The sequence below is a fragment of the Mobula birostris genome, chromosome 18 (assembly GCF_030028105.1).
Source record: "Mobula birostris isolate sMobBir1 chromosome 18, sMobBir1.hap1, whole genome shotgun sequence".
NCBI classification, from domain to species: Eukaryota; Metazoa; Chordata; class Chondrichthyes; order Myliobatiformes; family Myliobatidae; genus Mobula; species Mobula birostris.
Genome location: NC_092387.1, coordinates 37,970,087 through 37,995,617, shown reverse-complemented (window position 1 = coordinate 37,995,617; position 25,531 = coordinate 37,970,087). Strand labels below are relative to the sequence as shown.

Genomic DNA, 25,531 nt, shown 5'->3' with positions numbered 1-25,531 from the left:
TTTGTGTTTCTTTATTACGTGTATCACCAGTATTACCAATATCTAGTAAAGTCATAATAATTTTGGGCAAAAAAGAACTTTGATACATTGTTTACTCAACCAAGTAAAGCTGAGCCAGAGATTAGGAAGCAAATGGGAATTCCAGAGGTTAATGTGTAGATAACTGGAGGTTTCCAGGATCTGCAGAATCTCTTGTAGATAACTGGAGAGCTGTGTTATGGATTGTACGCAGCTATATTAGACATATGGTGACATTTGCGGGCTACCCCCAGCACATTCTTGGACGCTGGTGGTCATTGACACAAATGACACATTTTACTGTTTTGATGTCTCGATTATACATGTGGCAGATAAAACTCATCTTTTTAGCTGGTACTAATTGCAGGCCATGAAAAATAGAAGCTTGTTAGATGCCAAAATTGGAGGAATACAAAAATCTCGGAGAGTTTAATGAATGTGGTCCAATTACTGCTTTATCTCCATTCCCTACAATATTTCTGTTTTGAACCACTACTGTATTGAAGATTTGCAGATCAGTAGTTTTAAGTTTAAATGAACACTGAAGTGTTTGAATTCAAGGGCACAACATTAGTTTACTCATTGTGATTGCAGGCAGCAGTAAAGAGTGTATGATCAGTCTCTATTGTAAATCTCAAGTTTATTCTCTGTTAAGTTGAAACTAGTGAACCAAGACATGCCCAAAAATAGACCTGGTCCAAGCTTGCTTTATATACTGTAAGTATTGCTGTAATCACTTACCTGACTGATATGTTTCATTTAAAGGCTAAGCTTAAGGGCGAGATTGCGAGCAGGGAAGTCCAGGAAACCACCATTTCAGTGATCGGAGCAGTGATTGGCAAAATGTGTCTGAGGAACCAGTGCAAACTCATGGTTAGTAACTTTGGTATGTTTGCCCTATCGTTAATGTACAGGTCAATACTTCACAATTATGCTTGTTACATTGAGTGAGTAAATGATTATTCCTTTCTTGACAAATAAAAGGTTGTTAAACGCCTTTTTTAGTTCAATCGATGTTGATTCACTTCTGAATCATGGTCCTACGTTTTTAGTGTAACACACAATACTTGGCAAATTAAACGGTGACTCTGCATATACAGTACATGAACACTGGAAATAAGCAACACAGGCAATTGCTTATACCAATCTTTGTGGAATACTAATTTGACAGCAATCTGAAAAACAGAGTTGCTAGAAAACCTGACATTTAACTCCAGGTTGAGTCCCAGTTCTGTTCCATTCCCGTCTGTATTGTTTAAAAGCAGGGGTTCCCAGTCTGGGGTCCACGGACCTCTTGCTTAATGGTATTGGTCCATGGCATAAAAACAGTTGGGAACCCCTGTTTAAAAGGGATCCTTAATGGCCTGTAGCTTTATTGAACTACACTGAAATGGGCAGCCGAGCTCAATAAACCTACAGGTTATTAATCATCTCGTGTTCCTGAATGCCACTATAGTGACATCCAAGGGGAGATAAAGACACTGTACGCAAAAATAAGTGAAATCATTGCCTTCTCCTTGGTCAGAGAGTAACACATGGTGCGCGGAAGAGTGTTTGCGAATATCAGGAGCTTTTCAGTGACACAAGGTTTTTGTTTGTCCATTTCACCTTAATGACGACACCTCCGATTTGCATATGATTAGCAGGTTTACACATTCCCAGAAAATTCCAGTGGATAATGCCAGACAGCTGAGCGGCTTAGCTATCCTACATTAGACAACTCTGCTCACTTCATATTGTCCACCATGCATGAGGACAATTGCACATAAGAGTCACATCCTCTTGTATTCTAAGGTACATAGCCACTTAATATATCAGGTGCACCATCAGTATGCAATAGCAATGATATCCTGCCAGCATAGCTCTTGTACAGTACAGAGGAAATCTGTCATTTTTTAAATTGGCTTCGAATGGTCTCCATGACTCAGTCTTAGCCAACAGCAGAGTAAAAGAAGGAGGGAAAGCAAGGGAAAAGCTGATATTTGCAAGCAGTTTCTGCTTCTGGTGGTCAAAGGTATGAGTTGACAGTTATGGTTTTCTATTTCTCCAGAAATTATTACAGGGAAATTTCCTGCCTTTGGGGTGACTATTGCAGGAAGGTCATCACACCTCAGCCTGATGCACAATCTCTGCTACCCCATCTCAGAGAATTTTCATGAGAAAGGACATTAGGCACCTTTGTGGTGCTGAAACAATACCATTGAACAACATTGTAGAAAGACCCAAGTTACTTCTGGAGGTCAAACGTAAAGAGGAAGTACACAGTTAATGGCAGGACTCTTAATGTCACTGATGTACAGATGGATTTGGAGTCCAAATCCATAGCTTCCTGAAAGTTTGAGGAGTCAAAGTGGCATATGGCATGCTTGCCTTTACAGGTCAAGGTGCTAAGTGTAAGAGTCAGGAAATTATGTGGTAACTTTATAAAACTCTGGTTGTTCTACATCTGCAATATTGTGGGAACTCTGGAGAGGATGCAGAAGTGGTTTACCAGGATTCTGCCTGAATCGAAGAATAAGTGCTATAAGTACTTGGTCAAACTAAGGTTGTTTTTTTTTGGAGTGGCAGAGTGTGAGGGGACACAAGAGAAACTGCAGACACACATAAAGTGCTGAAGGAATTCAGCTGGTCAGGCCGTAATGATAGAGGTAAACGGACAGACCCAGGCTGAAGGAAACCTGATAGAAATGTATAAAATGATGAGAGGCGTAGTTAGAGTAAACAGCCGTTCATTATCTTTTTTCCAAGGTCAAAATATCTTTCACTAGGATGCATGTATGTGAGGTGAGGGGGGAGAGTTCAAAGAAAAAGTGCAGGGCAAGTTACTCACATAAATTAGTTGGTGCCTGGAATGTGCTGTCAGGGATGGTGGAGTTGGCAGATGCGATTAAGACATTTAAAATAGGCATATAGATACGCAGAAAATGAATAGATATGGACCATGTACAGGCAAAAGAGATTTGTTTAATTAGGTGTTATTGGAGTAATAGTTCAGCACAACATTATGCACCAAAGAGCCTATTCCTGTGCTGTCCTGTTCTGTGTTCTAAGGCAAGGGAGGAAATAGAATAGTAGGATTATGAGATTAGGAATAAGCTGCATTCATCCCAGAACGTACTTTAATTCTTCTTTATACTTATCATCGTTCCAGGAAGTTGAAATTGCAAAGAAAGTGATTTTGGATGGGCTGAATTCAGCTAAAGAAGAGGCTGATATAAAGATGTACCTTCTTGCACTTAAGAACGCACTTCTTCCAGAAACTATACCAGTATTGTTACAGTACACCCGGAATCAAAGAAATTCTGTGACATCTATTGCTGTGACTGCACTACAGAGATTCCCAAGTGTCTATATCACTCAAGAGGTAAAGGTCTTGCACAAAGTTTCAAAGTCAAAGTGGAGTTTAATGTCATGGTAACAGGTTGAAATCTGTATTGCATACTGTATATCCTCAGTATTTCCAATAAGTTTTCCTGAAGACTGCACTTTTTAAAAAAGTATGGAGTACAATAATTATATCTGTAAAGTTCAGTGCCACCAATGATGGTTTGTCTATTTTACCTTAGCAGAGTAAAAATGCAGATTTCCCTCATTAGAGTGAACCAGAATCTGACAGATTGTGATCGTATTTAACACTAGTTATGTCTTACTAAGATTCAAAACTGCTGTGGTAGAAGTTGAACTTGCATCTCGAGATTTTTGCTCCAGGTCTCTTGGTTGCAAGTCTAACAAGTTAATATCTATGCTACATCAGTGTTAGGTAGTTAATAACATCTAAAAAGATATGCATTTAAAGAGCAGCCTGTGAATGGCATCAAAGCACGTACCCCAGTGTGTCACACCTGGAGATTCAGATAGTCACTGAAATTTTCCATTTGGACTTTTGGAGCAAATTTCAACCAAATTAAAATTATAGGGTCGAAAGATATAAATCATAACATTACCGTTTGTATCATTATAAACAGACTGTAATGTATATAAATCATGATAATTGATGTAAGTATTGTAAAGAAACTTGGCTGTACCAACTTGCACACCAAGGACTACTATTTTCAATCATGCCTTTGAATACCTCATCATCTACCACAGTAATTCCAGAAATCTCTCTGCCTGAAAAACCTCTTACTCACAGAAAAACTTGACTTAAGAGGACTTTTAGCCATATGCAGTGGCATCTACAGAGGCTGCCAGCTAAAAGTCCCTTGCTCATGTTCATGAAGTAGGTTATTCAGGCAGTTCTTTCCACCCAGATCCTTACATGAAGCAACCCTCTTCACAGGGTGCATAATTGTAGAGACCACCAGACACGAAGCTGAAAGGACTCTGTTTTGAGTCAGCTGTATGTCCTTGTAAATAGCTCAGGTTGAGTCTATCTGGGCCATACAGGCAGAGATTGAGAAAGAAAGAGGCAGAGAGTGAGATAAAGATATAAACACACATAATATAGGTTGAAAAACATAAAGAGAAGGGACAGTATAAAGGACCAGACATACAGAGAGATAGTGGTTCGATCAGGGTGGGAAAAATATTGCTACCCAAGTGAGAACTAGAACAGCCATGGTTGGGTTAGGCCTTGGCTGTATCCCAAACTTATGCCCATGCAGACCCTATTAACCTTTTGAAGGGAAGTATCAATATAATTTTCTCTGCTTGGAGATCTTCACTGATCGATAGGGATGAGCCCTGCTGCAGGGAGTATTTTTTCTTGCACTTGAGGAGCACAACCTTATGACTATTTATATCAACAGGCTGACATATTTACTGCATGTGCAATGAAATTTCTGATGAGTATTCCCATTTTGAAGAATGAAATTATACCCGTGAAATTAAAATCGATCCTGATTATATGGACCTCAAGTTGATTATTGGTATTCGAATTTCAAATCTCATAGCAGTTGAATCAGCAGTGCTTAACACAGTCCTTTTAAGCCTTTATTTTAAATCAATAGTGGAGCAAGCCCTAAGAGATAGAACATCTCATTCTGATTTCATGCATCATTTTAAGGAGGCACAAAGAAAGAGAGAGAGAGAGAGAGAGATTTAATGAGCAGTGGGAAGTATATAAGTTGGTAACAATGCATTATGATTACCTGTCTCTATTTAAAAATTGATATATTTTTTCACATTTAGGTGAAGAAGCAGATGAATAGAATTTTTCACCAAAGCAGGGAACAATATGGGGCTGCTGTGCGAATGGCTGCACTGGATGTGATCCTCAATAACCAACTTTCATCCATGGAATTGAAAAATATTGTGCTGTCTTTGGGAGAAATGGAATTGGAACTCTCTAAGTTTACAGTGGCAAAGCTGCAGAATATCATGCATTCAGACCACCACCCAGCAAGGTGACCATGAACTGCAGTACCTAGCATCATAAAAATCTTGCAAAGCCGTAGGAACCCATTTAGTTCAACTGGTTTATGTTAGATTTTACGATGAGCATGGATTTCGCACTATTTCATAATTTATCAACTTTTACCTTAAATGCATCTATGCCTTCAACTCTCATACTACTTATAAAACTATTTTTTTACATATCATTTGTTTTGGATAATTACCCTGCTTCACAGAAATTTATTTCAATATTGATAAGTTCCTCTGCCTGTTCGGCCTGTCAAGTCTGTGCTGGCTCCTAGTTAAACAACCCATTAGTCCCATTCCTCTGCATGTTTCCGATATCCCTGCAAATTACTCTACCACACATGCGACCTTCCCCCACCCTCCCTTAGTTTGTTTTAACCGTGGATACAGACACTGAATTGTAATTTTGTGCAGTGGTGTGGTGGAAGTAAAAATAATCGTAGTTTCTGCACACATGACTCAAAGCAGAGACTATATTCTGGCATTTTTGTACTGTAGTCTGAGATACTCTCAAGACTTGAAGTGGATAAAGCAGAGTTTGTAGCTTCTGCTGCATGTTTTCCTTGTTTTTGTTGTTGTCTCTCTCCATGGCGCATTAGGTTTTCATTCCTGTTAATAGTGTAACATCATGGTGTGAGAATGAAATCCTCATGCCAAAGATTTTTCTATATTATTGTGTCTGGGAACTTTGCTTGGAAAGGCACTAATGTAGAACTCTAAGTCACCGAGGGATTTTATTTATGCCTTAGATAAAATATAGGTATTTTGTGCTCAGTTGCTTGCATATATTTATGTTTGTATTTCTGATACAGATGACAAACTGCAAAACATAATTTTCTCCTTACAAAATATTCCTTGTTCCTAATTTTTGTAGACAAGTAATCCGTGAATTCCTGAAAGATCCAATGATAAATAATTACAATTGTTTGTCCAGAACTGGGAGTTCATCTTCCGCTTCAGGATATTTAGCAGGTAAAAGAAGCTGGATTACATTACCTTACATTATGCATTTTAGACCATTAAAATATATATGAATATTATACCATTTTAATTTAAATTTTAGAAAAAGTTCCAATTTAATTTCTTTCGTTATCAGTTACTACAGATACAATATCCTCTTACAATATGGACTTACTCCTCGGAGACACTGGAATATTACAAAATAGTCTTACAGATTTCTTCATATTTACTCAGGGAAGTCAGCTTCATGCAACACAGGTATGTTAATATAATCGTGCATCTCTTGGCTTCATATTCATCTGAGACTAGCTACTTATTAAATATGCAATCTAATAACTAACATTCAGTTTATAAAAATTATAAAGATTTGAATCACTCCCGTAACAAGAAGAAAATGCTTTTCTTTTCAGGAACAAATATTAAATTCAATTTCAGATCTAAACAAGTTTATAAACTCTAGATATTGAATAATATTGCAGCTATGTGCACATATGTGACATCAGTTACAATTGTCCTAAACGTTCCACCTCCAACTCGGGAAGAAAGAGTCTGCAGGCAGGCTTCAAACTATAAGTGGCAGATTGATCTGTTTAAAGCAAAGGGAAATAATGGTAGCTCTGCCTGCTTAAAGAAAAGGGAATTAAATCTTAATCCAATAAACTACGTCTCTGTCAGTGTGGTAAGAGATACAAAAGAAGAGAAGATTTCTTGTAGCATTTATTCTATTGAATATATGTGTATATTTACTTCAGCACTATAGACAGCTTAATGTAAAGTATGTCTAGGAATCTATTACTAATATATGCCTAGTAATTAGATCTAATCTTACTGACTTTCTTGCTCAATGCATTGAAGATAGAATTTTAGTGGCTAGCAATTGCAAACATTTCCAGGGAGCCATTTTTCAGCATCCCAATATAAATTCGAGCTCCCAGGTGTGGACAGATTTCTGTGCTGCCGCATACTTCTTTAGAACAGCAATTAATCCAGCAGTCAGCTTCAGAGCCTGAAGGAAACTCTATTAACAACTTACAATATTCAGAGTAAACAGTCGATGTTTTGGGCCGAGTCCATTCATCAGGACTGGAAAGGAAGGGAAAAGGTTTCCTGATGGTGTTACAAGACAGCTCCAACCGCGCCAGCGTCCAGGATTTAGACGCTCAAACTCACTGGAGTACAGGTAGCTGACACAGCCCCTTGAAGTGTTCAGAACGTTCCCACTTATTGATAATCATGTTTCGAGCACCAAGAATCGCGTGCTTAAGGAACATCTGAACTGTGGTTCGGTGCTCAACCTTAAGCCTACTAGTGATATTGTCTAGCATTTGTTTTGTGTTCAGATCCAGTTCGATACCGTTTCTGGAACCTTGCTTCAGATACCCCAGCATCTGGGTCCAAACGATCCTTGTCAAGGACTCTCATCAGAGATGAAGGGACTTGGCCCAAAACATCAGCAGATTCAGCCTGGCCTGCTGAGTTCCTCCAGCATTTTGGGTGTGTTGCATTTGCAGATTTTCTTGTGTTTGTGTTCCCATTGGTCAGTGCAGGAATAAGACTCATCTAGATCCATCACAATATGTTGACATATCTCAGAGCGCAGCTTCCTACTCCCCCCTTTCTTTAGGTTTCTCCAAGTTATTTTATTTCTTTTGAACAATACTCTGCTCCCAGGGGTTGATTTCTGCATTGTTGAGGACCATTGGTGAAGAGACTAGATGCAATTATGAAAGGTTTATCTCTGTTTCTAGTGAACAGCTATCTGCCCACAGGTAGCAATGCGGTCTTCCTGATGGACTAAACTGTTCTCTGATGGCATGTCCCCAATCCAAAAAAAGAATAATTTGCTCAAGAATAGAAACATAGAAACATAGAAAATAGGTGCAGGAGTAGGCATTCGGCCCTTTGAGCCTGCACCGCCATTCAGTATGATCATGGCTGATCATCCAACTCAGAACCCTGTACCTGCCTTCTCTCCATACCCTCTGATCCCCTTTAGTCACAAGGGCCATATCTAACTCATCTGTCTTTCAATACAGCAGAGGTTCCCAACCTTTTTAAAACTCTGGACCAATAGCATTAAGCAAGGGATCTGTGGATCCCAGTTCAGGAACCCCTGGAAGAGAGGCAATAATCTGCTGAAGAGTTACATCACATTGTTCTTAGAGGTTGACTTGGACTCTAGAGAAATTTTGACATCGAAGTACATTTATTGTCAAAGTTTGTATGCAGTTACAACCCTGAGATTAGTCTTTCCCATAGATAGCCACATAACAAAGAAAACCATGGAACCCATTTAAAGAAAAACATCAAATCCCCCACACGTAAAAAAAAAACACCGTGCAAATGGCAACGGAAAAAAGAGCAAAAATCACAACATCGAAAAGAGTTCAGGCATATTCAGTTCAGCTCAGTTTGTTATCTGCAAACAGCCCCGATCAATATCACTCAAAATAGCAACAAAAAGAGCAGCCAGAACCAGAAACACATCATAACTGGAGCTCCAGAGTCCAATCCACAAATTGCCTCGATTAATCTTTGCCCAAGATCTAGGACTCCAGTGCTCTCTTCCGACAGCTTTGAGGGAGAGAGAGAGAGAGAGACCATTTGAATGCAGGGAGGTGCTTCCAGGATCAGCAGGCAAGAGGGAGAGACAGACTGTCACATGCAGACATCTTTCTCCAGCAGCAAACAGAAGAGGCTGGCCGATGGTGCTGAACACCTCGCCTTCTGTTCTCGCCTCAATGATTTCAGTTTTCCTTGATGCTTTAATTGGCGAGATTGGTGAGAAATGGAGTCAATCATGGGCTCACAGGCTTCTTGACCTCGAGGCTGCACGCTTCTCTTGAAGCCTCTCCGAGTCCTCTCAGAGACAGCAAAGCGCTAGATTGCTCAATCAACCTGAAAACACACCACCAAAATGTAGATCATAGGCTCCAACAGTAGCAGAACTACATATGAAAGAAAACGAAGGCGTAAAGTAATTAATTTCGCGAACCGTCTGGAGGATGTTGCCCTTGGTCGAGTTGTTCGCTGGTGCCATCTTCTTCCAGTTGGTTCTTTATTATTACAAAGTAGTGTCAGCCTCTGCCTGTAGTGCTGTTGGGCCCTTGCATTCCCCAAATGGAAACACTGGTCTACTCATTCTTCCTCACCTCCATTCTAAAAGGACACCACTCTATTCTGAAGCTGTGTCCTCTGCTCTTACTCCCTCCCACCAGAGGAAACCTCCTCTCCACATCCACTCTATCAAGGCTGTCAACATTTGATAGGTTTCAACGAGATCACCCCTCATTCTTCTGAATTCTAGTGAATATAGCCCCAGAGCTATCAAATGCTCTTCATATACGAACCATTCAGTCCTGGAATCATTTTTGTGAACCTCCTTCGAACCCTCTCCGCTTTCAGCACATTCTTTCTAAGATAAGAGGCTCAAAAATGCTCATAATACTCCAAGTGAGGTCTCGCCAATGCTTTATAAAGCCAGAATCTTCCATCTTAGTCCCTGGTTAGGCCCTGTCCCACTAGCAAGAGAGACACACCAGAGGTGGTAGCACATTAAGTCCAGATATCACAAAGTCTTTTAGTCCTCAGGTCAAACAAGTGTAAGGAAACCTCCAGAATACCACCCACCAATGAATGTTGAAGGACAGTTTGAAAAAGCACTGTAAGTAACAAGTGGAACAATGAACTCTGTTGGGATTTTCAGTGTGGCTCAGTATCACCATTTGTGACCAAGCTGAGTGAGTCCTCAATTTCAAGTTTATTGTCACCTGACGGTACATATATACAACCCAATGAAACAATGTTCCCTTGGACCACGGTGCACCCGCAAAACATATACTACACACAGCACATAAAACGAATATTACCATAAAGAAGTCAACAAAATATAATTCAAGATGCATATGGTGTGCAGCATAGGTAAACAGTAAACAGTACAGTAAACGGTAAATAGCTCGCTGTCCTGGTGACGAGACCTCAGTGGTAGCAGAATATTTTTTACTCTCACAGCCTGAGGGAAGGAGCTGTTACCCAGTCCTGATGCTCCTGTAGCTCCCTCCTGACGGTAGTGGGTCAAAGGTAGGGATCCTCAACATTATTTTGGGCCCTTCATCTACAACGGTCCCAGTAAATGTCACAAATAGTGGGGAGGAAGACCCCAATGTTACTCTCATTGGTTTTTACTATCATCTGTAGGGTCTTGCGATCCGATGCCTGCAGATTCCGCACCACACAATGCTGCAGCCAGACCGGACACGGGGGATAGTTGTTAGAATGGGAGCAGGAAGCCTTGCATCTCCCAGTCTCCTCAGAATGCGTAGATGCTGCTGTGTCTTCTTGACAAATGAGGAGGTGTTGTGGGTCCAGCTTAGACTGTATTATATGCACACCGAGGAACTTTGTGATCTTCACTCTCTCTCTCTGCAGCAGAGCAATTGCTATGCAAGGGAGAGTAGTTGACCTGCATCTTCCTGAAGTCCACAATCATCTTTTTGTCTTGTCTGCATTGAGACTCAGTGTGTTGTTCTCACACCATTTGACAAGCCTCTCTATCTTTTCTCTGTAGGCAGACTCATCATTGTTGCTGATAAGGCCAACCACTGTTGTACTATCAGTTAACTTGATGATGTGGTTTGAGCTGGATCTGGCAGTGCAGTCGTGAGTCAGTAGCAGGAGCACACAGCCTTAAGGGCACTAGAGCTCAGTGTGATGGAACGTGAGATGTTGCTGCCAACTCAGACTGACTGGGGTCTTCCCATCTAGACCCGCGACCACTGCCATCAAGAAGAATGAGAACAGCAGATACCTGGGAATACCACCACTTGGAAATCCCCCTCCAAGTCACTCACCGTCCTGATTTGGAGACATATTGCCATTCCTTCATTGTCACTGGGCCAAAATCATGGAATTCCCTCCCTAACAGCACTGTGGGTGTATCTACACCTCAGGGACGGCAGCGGTTCAAGAAGGTAGCTCATTGTCACCTTCTCAAGGGCAACTAGGGATGGGCAATAAATACTGGCTTAGCTGGCAACGCCCACATCCCGTAAATGAATAAATTTTAAAAAATCCCAAGATCCAGTTACAGACGGGGCTGTTGAATCCCAATGAGAACAGTTTGCCAACCAGCCTCTGGGAGATGATGGTGTTAAATGCCAAGCTGAAGTTGATGAACAGCATCCTGGCATATGAGGCATCATTTTCTAGGTGGGACAGGACGGAGTGGAGGGCCAAGGCTATGGCATCATGAATGGACTGGTTTGAGTGGTAGGCAAATCATAAAGGATCCAAAGTAGTTGGAAGGTAGGATTTTATATTATCCATTACCAGCCGCTCAAAGCACTTCATTATTATTGAAGTCAGTGCCACTGGGTGGGAATTATTTAGGCCAGCTACCATCACTCCCTTGGCACCGGAATGACGTGGCTGCCTTGAAGTCTGCAGAGAGAGTGGACTGTTGCAAAGAGATAGTAAAGATGTGCATTAAGACTTCCGTTAGCTGGCCTGCACAATCCTTCGGCACCTGACCATGTATGTTATCTGGCCCTGCCGCTTTGCATGGGTTTACCCTGGCTAAAGACCTCCTCACCTCAGCTGCGGCCAGACAGGGTGCCTGTTCCCCAGGGGGAGAAGGGGCTTTCCTCTACATCAGATCTTTCATTGCATCAAATTGTGCATTGAAGGCATTCAGCCTATCGGGGGGAGGAATTATTGTTGTTGGTGCGCAGGATGGACTTGTAATCTGTTATAGTTTGTATACCTTGCCACATGCGCCACATGTCCCTGCTGTCACAAAGGTGTCTGTGAGTTTTCTGTGAGTACTCTTGTTTTGCCTTCCTGATGGCACGGGAGAGCAGGGCTCACACTGACCTTAAAGTCATCCTATCCCTCAGTTTGAAGGCAGCGTTATGATCCCCAAGCATTGCATGAACCTCTGCAGTCAGCCATCATTTCTGGTTTGCCCTTGCCATGTGGTGTTTAATCACAGTAACATCCTCAATGCACTTTCCTATGTAGCCAGTCACTGATCTCACACATTCATCAGTGTTGACATGATGATCATAGATAGCCACCAGTAGTTTCAAAACTGTCTTGTTGTGCCTAGGTGGCACTTTCTGGCCAGGTCCTGATCTCCCTGTAAACTGATTTGACTTTATAGCCAGTGGTCTGTATGAAGGGATTAGCAAAGTGGATATGTGGTCTGCGGGTTTGAGTATCTGAGATAAGGGCAGGGGGCAGCCTTGCAGGCTCCACAAACATTGGTTTTGAGCAAGTCTTTTTTTTTGAAGAATACCCCTCACGATGCTCTGAACACAACATCAGTGATGTAACCTGGGGTCATCAGGTGTTTCGAGTCTTTCAACATCAGACCCCCTCACCCAGGCGACCCAGTTGTGGTTGATCAAGCTACAACTTGAGTTCAGGTAACTTATGCTGCAGATCCCCATGGACTTTCTTTCTTCACATTGAGGCTTTCTCTGCTGTCTCAGTAATGTGACTGATGGCTCTCTGCCTCCTTGTAACAGCGATGCCCAATGCACTGAGTGCTCTACAAAGAGACTGTCCAGAAAAGCACTGGCAGACCACTTCAACAGGCATGGTCTAAGATATTCTCTCCTCTGGTTGTGAAGTTGACATGCTAGTAGAACTTTGGTAGGACTGTTTTTAAGTTGGCATGATTGAAGTCACCAGCAACAATGAAGAAACCATTGGGGTGAGTGGCTTTGAGGTTGCAGATTGTGTTGTAGAACTCCTGCAGCACTTCCCCAACACTGGTGCACGGGGTGGTTGTAAACACCATCAGTCACAATGACAGTGAACTCTATCGATAGGTTAAATCCTCAATCTGCGGTGAACAGTGGGCCGTTACTAGCAAGGCACTCACACAACAGTTCTTATTGGCATAGACATGCAGACCTCCTCCATGGGTCTTACTGGAGATCACCACATTTCTGTCTGCCTGGAAGGAGATTAAGCCTTCTTGATGGATAGCTGAGTCTGGGTGTTGGATCCTGGAGATACATTTCTGTCAGGACGATTGTGCAGTTGTCCCTTACCTCCCGATGGTTCAAACACAGAAGCAGGTAATCCAGTTTATTTTCTAGCGATCGGAAGTACCTGCCACACTTCTGGTCTGTTAGTTAGTGAGCGAACAAAAATTAGCATGTATTTACTGCATTACCAGTCTAGAACTAGAACTAGGGGACATTGCCTCAAGATTCAGGGGAGAAGATTTAGGATGGAGATGAGGAGAAACTGCTTTTCCCAGAGAGTGGAATTCTCTGCTCAGGGAAGCAGTTGAGGCTTCTTCACTAAATATACTTAAGATACAGTTAGATAGGTTTATACGTAGTAAGGGAATTAAGGGTTATGGGGAAAAGGCAGGTAGATGGAGCTGAGTTTACAGACAGATCAACCATGGTCTTATTGAATGGTGGGGCAGGCTCGATGGGCTGGATGGCCTACTTCTGCTCCTATTTCTTACGTTCTTGTGCTCAGTCTATCTTTGCAGAAAAAGCACTAGTAGAAATAACTGTCTGACGTTCCTCATGAAGACAGCATTATTATTCCCCCACTGAGGTCACCCACTTTTGAGCTAAAGAACTATCAGGCAGGATGTGTGATGCTAAAATTAACCCCAGTGCTTCTGGAAGGGGATAGAATAAATTCGTACGGAGCTCCCCCTCATAATTTCAGTTCAGTAATATATGGGATTAGCAGTCTGCTTTGGGAGGCTTCAATTTTGATTTGCCCTCACACGCCTATTAACATTATCATATTGACATGCTTATTTATTGCATCTACATCTTCACATTTGAAATAGGTATCAATTGAAGCAAAGGGTCTGGACTCATTCTTCAAGGAAAGCTCAGCTCAGGCTGATGATGATGATGATGATGAAGTCATGGCTGGTATGTCAGTGATTCTCTTTGATGTCCAGTTCCCTCCCATTGTATTTTTCCAAGGATACAGTGATCTAATGGATAAGCTCTGGTCAGTCACTGAAGAGCCTACAAGTATAATAAAAGGATCCATTTTACTGATTGACCATCGACAGGTAATGAACTCAGACACATCCTTGATATTACAAAATAGATATTATTAACTTGTGTAACCAATATTTTCATTAATCTGGTATGGTCAATCACAACAGTCGAATAGGATTATCATTTTGCCACTTCTATTATAATTTTATGGGTTTGAAGTGAATTAATTGAGAAACAAGAGAATGCTGGAAAATCATAGGTTAACCAGTAAGCGTAAGAACTCTGATAAGTTATTGTTTTGAGGGTGGACACATTTCAAAACAAAAACAATAGATTGGAATGTTAATGTAATTTGAATCAGGAGATGGGAACATGTATATGGAGAGAGAAATCATAAACAGAGCAATGTTACAGGTTATCTGTCAAGTATCAGCTGAAAACCTTGAACACATAAAACATGTACATCCTCTTGGCAAAGAACATTGATCAGTACTGCACAGGCCAGGCCCTCCATCCCACAAAGTTATGCTGAACTAATTAAACCAATCACCTCTAATTAATCTCCCATGGGTATCTTGATTATACCTCTTCACATCCTTTCTCCTGTAAAAACGCTATTCCCTTTTCTCAGTTCCTTCATCTCTGCCACATCAGTTCCTAGGATGAGGCTTTTCTTCCCAGGACATCAGAGATTCTTCAAAGAATGGGGTTTTCCTTCCCCCACCATTGATGCTGCCCTCACCTACATCGCCTCCATTTCCCAGACTTCCACAGTCACCCCATCTTCCCGCTGCCTTGACCGTGATAGTGTTCCTCTTGTCTTCACCTACCACTTCATGAGCCTCAGCATCCAGCATATCATTCTCTGAAACTACCACCATCTTCAGCGGGTTCCTACCACCAAACACATCTTTAGCATCTGCCCACTCTCCACAGCGATCGCTTCCTCCATGATTCCCTTGTCCATTCGGCCCTCCTTTCTAATCTTTCTCCCAGCACTTATCCCTGCAAGCAGCCAAAGTACCACACCTGCCCATTCACCTCCTCCCTCACCTCTATTCAGGGCCCCAAACAGTCCCTCTAGGTGAGGCAACACTTCACCTGTGAATGTGTTGGGGTCATGTTTTGTATCTGGTGCTCTTGATATGGCCTGCACTACACTGATGAGTCCCACTGTAAATTGGAGGACCACTTTGTCGAACACACTGCTCCATTTGCCAGAAGCAGAATTTCCCAGTGGCCAACCATTTTAATTCCTATCCCCATTCCCTTTCCGACATGTCAGTCCTTGGCTTCCTCTTTTGCCACAATGAGGCCACTCACAGGATGGAGGAGAAACACCTCATATTCCATCTGGTTAGCCTCCAATCTGATGGCACAAATATCCATTTCTCCTTCCAGTAAAACATTTTTCCCTTGCCCTCTTCTATTCATCACTCTGACCTTTAACCTCTTCTCACCTGCCTGTCATTTCCCCTTAGGTCCCCTCCTCCTTCCCTTTCTCCTATGGTCTACTCTCCTCTCCAATCAGATTCCTTCTTCTTTGGCCCTTTACCTTTCCCACCCACTTGGCTTCACCTATCGTCTCCTAGCTAGCCTCCTTCCTTTTTTATTCCGGCATTTTCCCCTTTCCTTTCCAGTCCTGAAGAATTTGACCTGAAACATCAGCTGTTTATTCATTCCCATAGATGCTGCTTGACTTGCTGAGTTCCTTCAGCGTTTTGTGTGTGTTGCTTTGGATTTCCTGCATCTGCAGCCTTTCTCGTGTTTAGGAGATTGCTAAAAGTGTTACCGATTAAGGTGAAGTGACATGAGAGTGTGAGATTAAAATGAGAGAGAGGTATTTATAAGGTGGCGAACAATGTGTTAATTAAATTGGCTGAAGCAGCTTCATTCATGATTCTTCTTCCCTCGTAAGATCAGAACTGAATGTTCTCTGAGTGTATAGTGGTTGATTCTGTTTGAAGCTTCAGTAGATGAATCAGTTTTCTCCTGCATTAGGCAAATTATGAACAGGAGTTGGACATTCACTATCACAAGCTTTCCCTTCTACTTATTAAAGACATGGCTGATGTGAACTTCATATTCATGTTTATCTAGGGTAACCTTTTATTCTCTTACTTTTCAAGTGGTTATTTATCCCTTCCTTAAAAATACTCAAAGACTGCTTCCACCATTCTTTGAGAAAAAGCGTTCCAACCACTCATGATTCTCCAAGAGAAGAGAAATCTCTCTGTCTCCGTCTTAAGTAGTTGATAGCATTTTAAATCGTAAACCCCTAGTTTTAATTTCTTCTAGATGAGCACATATCATCTCCAATCTACCTGGATAGCCCTCAGAACATTATATCTTTCAATCCCTTCGAACTCTTCTAAACTCCAGCAGTTATAACCAGACATGAGGTGATAAATAATGAATCACATTCATACCTGAAAAATTAAAGGGAATTACAATCTCAGGCAAAGGAGAGTCTAAGTACCAAAATTTCATGTTTAGTGGGAAATTCCCCACTCGCGATGTTCTGAAGGTGACCTTTGATCAGAAGTTCATCTCGAGCAACCTTGTTAATAATGTGGTTACAAGTGGTTGCATGTTCTGTGTTCAGTAACTCATCTTCTGATGTTTGAAAGCTTATCCATCTTCTACAGGACAGGAGTGTGAAGGAATTTTTTCTACTTGTTTTGATGAATGCAGCTCCAATATTTAAGAAACTCAACACAATCAAGATCAAAGCATCTCATTGATTTGCATACTATCTGCTACCCTAAACAGTCAATCCTTCCACTACTGTTGGACCAAGGCAGCATCGACAAAATGCATTGCACTTACTCATCCAGGCTACTCCTACTACATATGCCAAGCCCTTGATCTCTATCACCATACAGGACAAGGACAGTAGACACATGCAACATCATCACTTGCAGATTCTCCTCCAATCTGCACACAATCTTGCCTTTAAAAAAACTACTCTTTCACTGTTACCAGGTCTAAAATCTGGAATGCTCTATCAAACAGCACCGAAAAACTGCAGGTATTTAGAAAGCTGGCTTACTGCTACCTGTTCAAAGACAATTCAGAAAAAATGCTTGTTTTCCCAAGAATTTTTTTTTAAAAAACCAGTAGCTGTGGCTTTATTAAAATGTGAAATATTAAAAATATGGCAGTGATGTGTGAAATTAAACACATTGAAAGTAGGAATAACAATATTCACCATGTACCCTTTAAATACAGATTTGAAATGTTTAAATGGCATGTACATAATGAACATAACACATATATCCACTGCTCTTGGCGATGTTCAAAAACAAATTATTTTTTCACAGTCTCATAGCATCCAATTTTCCTGCAGGCATTCATGTTGCAGTCGGGCCTTCTAACAAATGCTGAATTTGAAGGGGGGCTTGGAATTGATGTTTCAGGCACTATTGAGCTCAGCTTATGGAGTCAAAATTGTAAAACCAACATTAAAAGCAGGTATGGAAGAAAACATATTGAAATCAGATAATTGAGTTTCTTTCTTTAGTAATAAGGCACCGACATAGCTTACTGAATAATTCTGATGTGACAGTGGTACCTCTCTTGATTTCCTGTTCTATTAGTTTCCTTTCATAATTACAGTACTTATATTTTCTTAGAAATCAGCACAATTTCAAGTTGTTCAGTTCTAATTAGTTACATGAATTCTTGGAACTTCCTTCATCTGAGAGCAAATGTAATAGCAGAGGTACTTAATGAATACTTTACTTCAGTATTCACTATGGAAAAAGATCTTGGTGGTTGTAGTGATGACTTGCAGCGGACTGAAAAGCTTGAGCATGTAGCTATTAAGAAAGAGGATGTGCTGGAGTTTTTGGAAGGTTGGATAAGTTGCCGGATCAAATGAGATGTACCCCAGGCTACAGTGGGAGGTGAGGGAGGAGATTGCTGAGCCTCTGACGATGATCTTTGCATTATCAATGGGGACGGGAGAGGTTCCGGAGGATTGGAGGGTTGCGGATGTTGTTTCATTATTCAAGAAAGGCAGTAGACATAGCCCAGGAAATTATAGACCAGTGAGTCTTACTTCAGTGATTGGTAAGTTGATGGAGAAGATCCTGAGAGGTGGGATTTATGAACATTTGGAGAGGTATAATATGATTAGGAATAGTCAGCATGGCTTTGTCAAGGGCAGGTCGTGCCTTAAGAGCCTGATTGAATTTTTTGAGGATGTGACTAAACACATTGATGAAGGAAGAGCAGTAGATGTAACGTATATGGATTTCAGCAAGGCACTTGATAGGGTACCCCATGCAAGGCTTATTGAGAAAGTAAGGAGGCATGGGATCCAAGGGGACATTGCTTTGTGGATCTAGAACTGGCTTGCCCACAGAAGGCAAAGAGTGGTTGTAGACAGGTCATATTCTGCATGGAGGTCAGTGACCAGTGGTGTGCCTCAGGGATCTGTTCTCGTGATTTTTATAAATGACCTGGATGAAGAAGTGAAGTTTCTGATGACACAAAGGTTTGGGGTGTTGTGGATAGTGTGGAGGGCTGTCAGAGGTTAGAGCGGGACATTGATAGGATGCAAAACTGAGCTGAGAAGTGGCAGATGGAGTTCAACCCAGATAAGTGTGAAGTGGTTAATTTTGGTAGGTCAAATATGATGGTAGAATATAGTATTAATGGTAAGACTCTTCACAGTATGGAGGATCAGAGGGATCTTGGGGTCCGAGTCCATAGGACGCTCAAAGCAGCTGCGCAGGTTGACTCTGTGGTTAAGAAGGCATACGGTGTATTGATCTTCAATCGTGGAATTGAATTTAGGAGCAGAGAGGTAATGTTGCAGCTATATAGGATCCTGGTCAGACCCCACTTGGAGAACTGGGCTCAGTTCTGGTCGCCTCACTACAGGAAGGATGTGGAAACCATAGTAAAGGTGCAGAGGAGATTTACAAGGATGTTGCCTGGATTGGGGAGCATGCCTTATCAAGACAGGTTGAGTGAACTCGGCCTGTTTTCCTTGGAGCGACGGAGGATGAGAGGTGACCTGATAGAGGTGTATAAGATGATGAGAGGCATTGTTCGTGTGGATAGTCAGAGGTTATTTCCCAGGGCTGAAATGGTTGCCACAAGAGGGCACAGGTTTAAGGTGCTGGGGAGTAGGTACAGAGAAGATGTCAGGGGTAAGTTTTTTACGCAGAGAGTGGTGAGTGCGTGGAATGGGCTGCCGGCAACGGTGGTGGAGGCCGATACAATAGGGTCTTTTAAGAGACTTTTGGATAGGTACGTGGAGCTTAGAAAAATAGAGGGCTATGGGTAACCTATGGGAATTTCCAAGGTAGGACATTTTCGGCACAACTTTGTGGGCTGAAGGACCTGTATTGTTTCTATGTACAATCAATCAATGGGTACATCTAATGCAATGAGTTTCATTACTTTTCAAGTGGGGAGGGGCCATTTCAGCAAAACAATTTCAGAGAGCCACAGTATTAAATTAACACACTTTTTGCCACCCCACAGCTACCGCTCTCTCTCTACTTCACACTCTATCTCACTTCACCTTATTCTGTGCTGACCCTCTAATATATTTTGCCATTCACTGTCTCTCTCTTGCGCTCTCTTTCATTATCTCCCACCATTCTCATTTTGTTGCCCTCTCTTTTCTGCTCCCCTCTGTTTTCCCAATCACCCACCTTTTTCTGTCTTTGCACCTTGCTTGGCCACTCTAATTTTATATTCTGAACGCCTCTCCCCATTTAATTTTTTGCCCCTATTGCTCTCTCACTACTTTCCTCTATATTTATTAACTTTGACCAGTCATTCACTCTATAGCCCACTTGAGCTTCACATTATCTTTCTCGCTACGTGCCCCTATACCTATTTCTGCATCATTGGCAAACAATTAGGAAACAAAATTTTTGCTTTCATTATCCCTGTAGGATGGCGGAGAGAAAAGCCTTCCCGTGATGGGAATCGCTTATTTTCATTGCCTTACCTGTGTTTTTCTCAAGCTTATTCTACCATCTAAGGAATCACGATCTAGGCTCCTGCATGATAAGTAACCACTAGGTGGAGACCATAGATGGTTACCATTTCAATAGAGTGCCTCAGCTTTAGTCAGCTTCTCCAAAAAGAAGTGTAAGGAGGAATTCACTTTGTAATAAAATTAGATTTTAAAAAGAGCTTGAATTAATTCTTTGAAATACTAGTAAACATTTTTTTTCTGATTTCAGCATAAAATTTCTCCTTTGAAGCAAAAGGGATTTTATTTTCTGTGAGAGTTTGCATTTCACTTCCAGTCCACAGACTGTTGTCAATGTATCACCAAATGGACCTTGTTTTTTTGTCTACATTTACTCTTGTAAATTGATATGACAACAATTCAAGTTACATTCTTTCTGGTGTTGTCTCTCAGTAAAGGTATGTAGGTTTTGCCCTCTAACACACCAATGGGATTCTTTAAGTTTACTTCTCAAGCCATAGCATATTTAATTGTTGCTGAGGATTCAAAGCTCTTTTCCCCAGCTAATGAAGATTTTTAGGAAGTGGATTGGGATCAGATATATGATTTACCAATGTATTTCCCAGAAATTCGATCAGACAAAACTTGATCTCGAGCCACATAAAAAAATTGTTAGCCCGGGTAAGTGTCAATAGAATCATAAACAAAGTTAGGGATGCCACAAGTGTTATTCCACATGCATTATTTCTTCATATCCACTCTCTGAATAGTCTGTGTTTAACCAGTCTGTTGATATATAGTACAATAGGTGTCTCCAATGCAAATGAAATTAAGCTGTAAAATGCTGGGAACTGGTTTTAAGATCTTTAAAATTTCCCTGATCCAAAATGGAAGGGTGAACAATTGACTGGAAGCAGTGTAAATGCCTATCTATTGCTTGATCAGACCTTTAAGTATTGTATAATATTTTTCTATTTGATCTGCAGAGGGGCACTGGTGATTAATTCTATAATCAGAGTCGACACCACCTCTCTTCAAATAGGAGTGAAAAATAATTATGAGGCAACAGCTTCTTTGGATTTCATCAGCTCTGTTGAATTTATAGATTCCCCCATTCCTGTTTGCCTTCAACTGTTGAATGGGCCATTCAAATACAGGTAAATCTTCCTTCAATCCATTCTCCTATATATACATTTTACCCCTTAGTTTCTGCTATAAAGCTTGTTCAACTATCACCTACAAGAGGGTCCTAATGCTCTATAACCAAGCTGTTTGCCAGCTGTTAATTTTTCTTTGGTATTATGTAATTTGAAATATTTTTCCCCAACTCAATCATGATTAAAATCATTAAGAGATCACTTCAGCTCACTCTGGAAATTTAATTGGGCATTTACAGACACGGATCTTTGTTATTTTGGTATAATCAGGTGAATCCGTTTGGAACATTGCACCATAAATTCGTTTTGGAATGACCATCTTGGTTTTACTTAAATAGGGTCAGTGTGTGTTGCTGGCAGGCAAGCAGATTCCACATTAGGGGGTGGGGAAGTCCAATCCAGTACTCATCTCACCCTTTTAACCGTGCCACCCATGGTACGGTAGCATACCGTTTAGCACATCACTTTACAGTACCAGTGACCCAGGTTCAATTCCCACCACTACCTGTAAAAGGTTTGTATGTTGTCCCCGTGACAGCGGGTTTTCTCTGGGTGCTCTTGTTACCTCGCACAGTCTAAAAACATAGCAGTTGGTAGGTTAATCGGTCATTGTAAATTGTCCTGTGACTAGGCTAGGAATAAAGTGGAGAATTTCTGGGCGGTGCAGCTCGAAGGGCAGGAAAGGCCTACTCTGCACTGTCAATCAATCAATCAGTCAAAACCTGATCTCCCCACTATGAGCCTGCAGATCTGATCCCAGCCTCTTAATCACCCAGTAAATGCTCCCTCACCATTGCTACCCCTCCCTCTCAAATACTGATTCACAATGAATTTCTGCCCACTTGTTTGCCAGGGCACACTTGGCTGATTATGTACATGGTCACCAAGTTTACCAGTCTTTCCTCAGCATTTTCATAACTGTTCTGCTGCACCCAGCCTGCAAATGTGTCAGCGTACATCAGAATTTTGAGAATAATGTTTTGTGAATAAATCAGGGAATTTGGTGTTGAACTGAGAAACACCTGCATGAATTTTTGGTACTGACCTTTTTTTTATGAAGGGACATGCTGCATAGTTTCTGTACAGAATGATATGTAGACAATTTCATTTTTCTGGCTAATAATTGGTAGCTATTGTTTTGACCTTTTAAAAAAATAATTTGCCAGTTTCCCTATTATCATAATTTTCAAGGCATGTAGCAGACAATTATTTTTGAAGTGGAGAGCACTGTTATAAATTGGAGGAACACAAAAACTAATTTACTCTTACTAAGAACCCACAAATATGAACTACTATTGAAATGAATTACTGGTCCAGTTCTAAATGTCATTGTTGGTTGATGTATAAACATTGGTGAAAATATACAGAGAATTCATTTCTTTTTCAATCAGCTGAGCAAGCAGATGAGTTGAAAGACAGTAGTTCTGTGACTGGGTTTCTCATGGTACAATACTGAAATGTCAGTCTGGATTATGGGTTTTAAGATGAAATGGAGCATTAATTGACTCAATGCGTGAACTCTCAGCTATAAATAATTACACTCTGAGAAGCTAATGTTAAGCATATCAAACTTTTCCCTTTCTAAGACTGACACAATAGGAATGAATATGTTGAAATATCTATTATTTTGAAAATTATTCAAGTGCAGTTCAAATAAACTTTTGAAGTTAGTCTTAAATTGTCTTGTTTTCAGAGAGGAGGTTACAATCTACAAATCATTGCAAGAGCACGTAGCGTTTATCAAGAGAAAGAAGAGAACAAGGACTGCTCAGGAAGCAGAGTTACCTCTTCACCAAGCCAATTCGGAAATGTGTAAAAAACTGTTGTAGGCTTCATCTGGGTGCTGAATTGGTTTGGCACTAGTGCTCAATGTAAGAGTAAAATTAGCTGGGTGGAATATTTCATGTGAATAGTTCCCTCCTCTTTGCCATTCCATAAACCCACTGAGACATGGTTCTAAGGTTAACAGTGTTTACTGTTCTTTGGCAGGTTGTTAACTAATCCTCCGGATATGATCATTATTATTAACATTTGCATTTGATTTAAAAGGAAAATGCATATATGAAAATCAGTAAATGCCCTGGGATTTTGATCACAAATATCCTGCAGATCGAAGTATGCAGTGTTAAAAGTCATTCATCAATTTGATGCATTGGTTAATCTTTCAAAGCAAGTATACAGCATTTCATATCATTTCTTCTCCTGATCTCTGCCAATCCCTGACCTATGTTTCAATTTTTTTTGCCTCTTACCCAGTATTTTTTCTTCTTATTTTAATCATCTTATCACTCCCATGTGTTTATTAATTGCAAGGTCAGAGCAACAAGGTTTGACTAAACTACATATTTATGTGAAACAATTAAGAGGTTGTTGAAATAGCAGTGGGTGTTTCAAAGCAAATAAGGTGTCAGTTGAAAAGGCAAATTGATTTATCCAATTACCCACAGTCTCACACCTCTCAATAATTGGTTAATTTAGTTGCCATTGTACTTTTGAATTCAATTTATTTAAATTAAAACCTATTGTGAGAGCTTGTTAACTGCAGTTCACATGGAGGATGAAACAAATGGAAAATGAATGAGAAAAGAGGAACTGATCAGAGCTGTGATGTATAAAACACAGCAGTTGCTGGAAATTTTAAACTTAAAAAAATATTGATATCGCCCAGATGGTAAGGCAAAATTTAGATAGAAAAAAACTGAGGTAACAGTGGAGGTTGATGGCCTTCCATCAGAATTGGGCAGGTTTGATACAAACTGGCATCACTAATTGTTGAAATCTAAAAGTTACCCAGTGGGTATGGTAACATATATGCAGGGAGAAAATGATGTTAATGTGTCAGCTCAATGAGCCTTAATCAGAAATACTTTTCATTATTCACTAGAATTTGCTTGTCATTTTCAGCTGTTTATAACATTAGCTCTCCTCATCTCCACCCTAACCCTGATATTTCCTTTGTCCTCTCCTTCCTTTCTCTGTAACTTTTAACTTTTCCCAGTTCTGATCAAAAGCTTTGAACTTTGTACGTCTCAGATGTTCCAGTATTTTCTGTTTTTATGTGACATCTGATTTATTATAACATAATCATTTATTTTGTATTCCAGCATCTGCAGATTTCGTCATGTTTACGTCGTTTACGTCATTTCTGTGTTCTTGATTAAAATGTAAACCAACAAACTGAAGGCTACTAATAACTATTAAATGTGTTAATCTGAAACAATATGTAATAGAGTATTCGGCAGATAAATTAAAATGTTCTTCTCAGGCAGTCCCTTGGGATTCAGGATGATTTACTTTGCTTTCTGGGTGGTAGCCAAGGGAGATAGGGTAGGAGGTGGATGACTGGGTGGGTACTTAGCTGATGACATCTCTGCTGCCTATAGTGAGCTTCTGTTCACTCAACTCATAGGCTCAAGGTATTCAGCACCATTCCAAATACTTCTTTTTGAGCTACCTAGGATTCAGTGAGGCTGTTGTAGCTTTAAGGAAGCTTTGAACACTTCCTTGAATTGTTTCCTGCTAGATACGGATATGGATGAAGGAACAATGGCGAGCTATGTGAGGGGAAGGGTTAGACCGGTCTTGAGTAGGTTAAAAAGTTAGCACAACATTGTGGGCCAAAGGACATACACAGTGCAGTCCTGTTCTGTCTGCTTGGTAATCTTCTGTCATGGCAAAGTTTACAATAGAAAGCAACACACACACACACAAAATGCTGCAGGAACTCAGCAGCTCAAGCAGCATCCATGGAAAAGAGTATCGTCGACATTTCGGGTCAAAACCCACCGGCAGGACTCGAATGTCTGTTTTTGGGAGTCTGATGTCAGGCACGTGAATGATGTGAAAAGCTCGAAGCTAACTGTGGCCAAGCTTTAAGACAGTGTGAGGACCATGGGCTTTACAGTTAATATCCCCAATACGGAAGGTCTCTATCAACCTGCCTCCCGCTGCGCTCCTCTCAGAATAAAGATTCATATGATGACTCTGGAAACCTCGGATCAGTGTCCCTCTCTGTTGTGAAAGCAGACATTGATGATTACATTCACTACTGCTTTCTCTTCACCAGCACAGAGTTTGACCAACTGAAGAAAATGGCATTGGAAGAC

General features: G+C 40.9%; 1 protein-coding gene across 1 annotated transcript in view; it reads left to right on the top strand.

Annotated features, from left to right (window-relative positions):
* Positions 1-24,602, top strand: part of LOC140212064 (microsomal triglyceride transfer protein-like) — a 102,416-nt gene extending 77,814 nt beyond the window's left edge. Inside the window, exons 10-18 of the mRNA XM_072282533.1 lie at positions 784-891; positions 3,170-3,382; positions 5,149-5,363; positions 6,254-6,351; positions 6,476-6,597; positions 14,165-14,398; positions 17,677-17,801; positions 21,255-21,425; positions 23,119-24,602. Coding sequence (XP_072138634.1) covers positions 784-891; positions 3,170-3,382; positions 5,149-5,363; positions 6,254-6,351; positions 6,476-6,597; positions 14,165-14,398; positions 17,677-17,801; positions 21,255-21,425; positions 23,119-23,254 — 1,422 coding nt within the window. The 3' untranslated portion in view covers positions 23,255-24,602. The remainder of the gene's footprint in view (positions 1-783; positions 892-3,169; positions 3,383-5,148; positions 5,364-6,253; positions 6,352-6,475; positions 6,598-14,164; positions 14,399-17,676; positions 17,802-21,254; positions 21,426-23,118) is intronic.
* Positions 24,603-25,531: the final 929 nt, after the last annotated feature.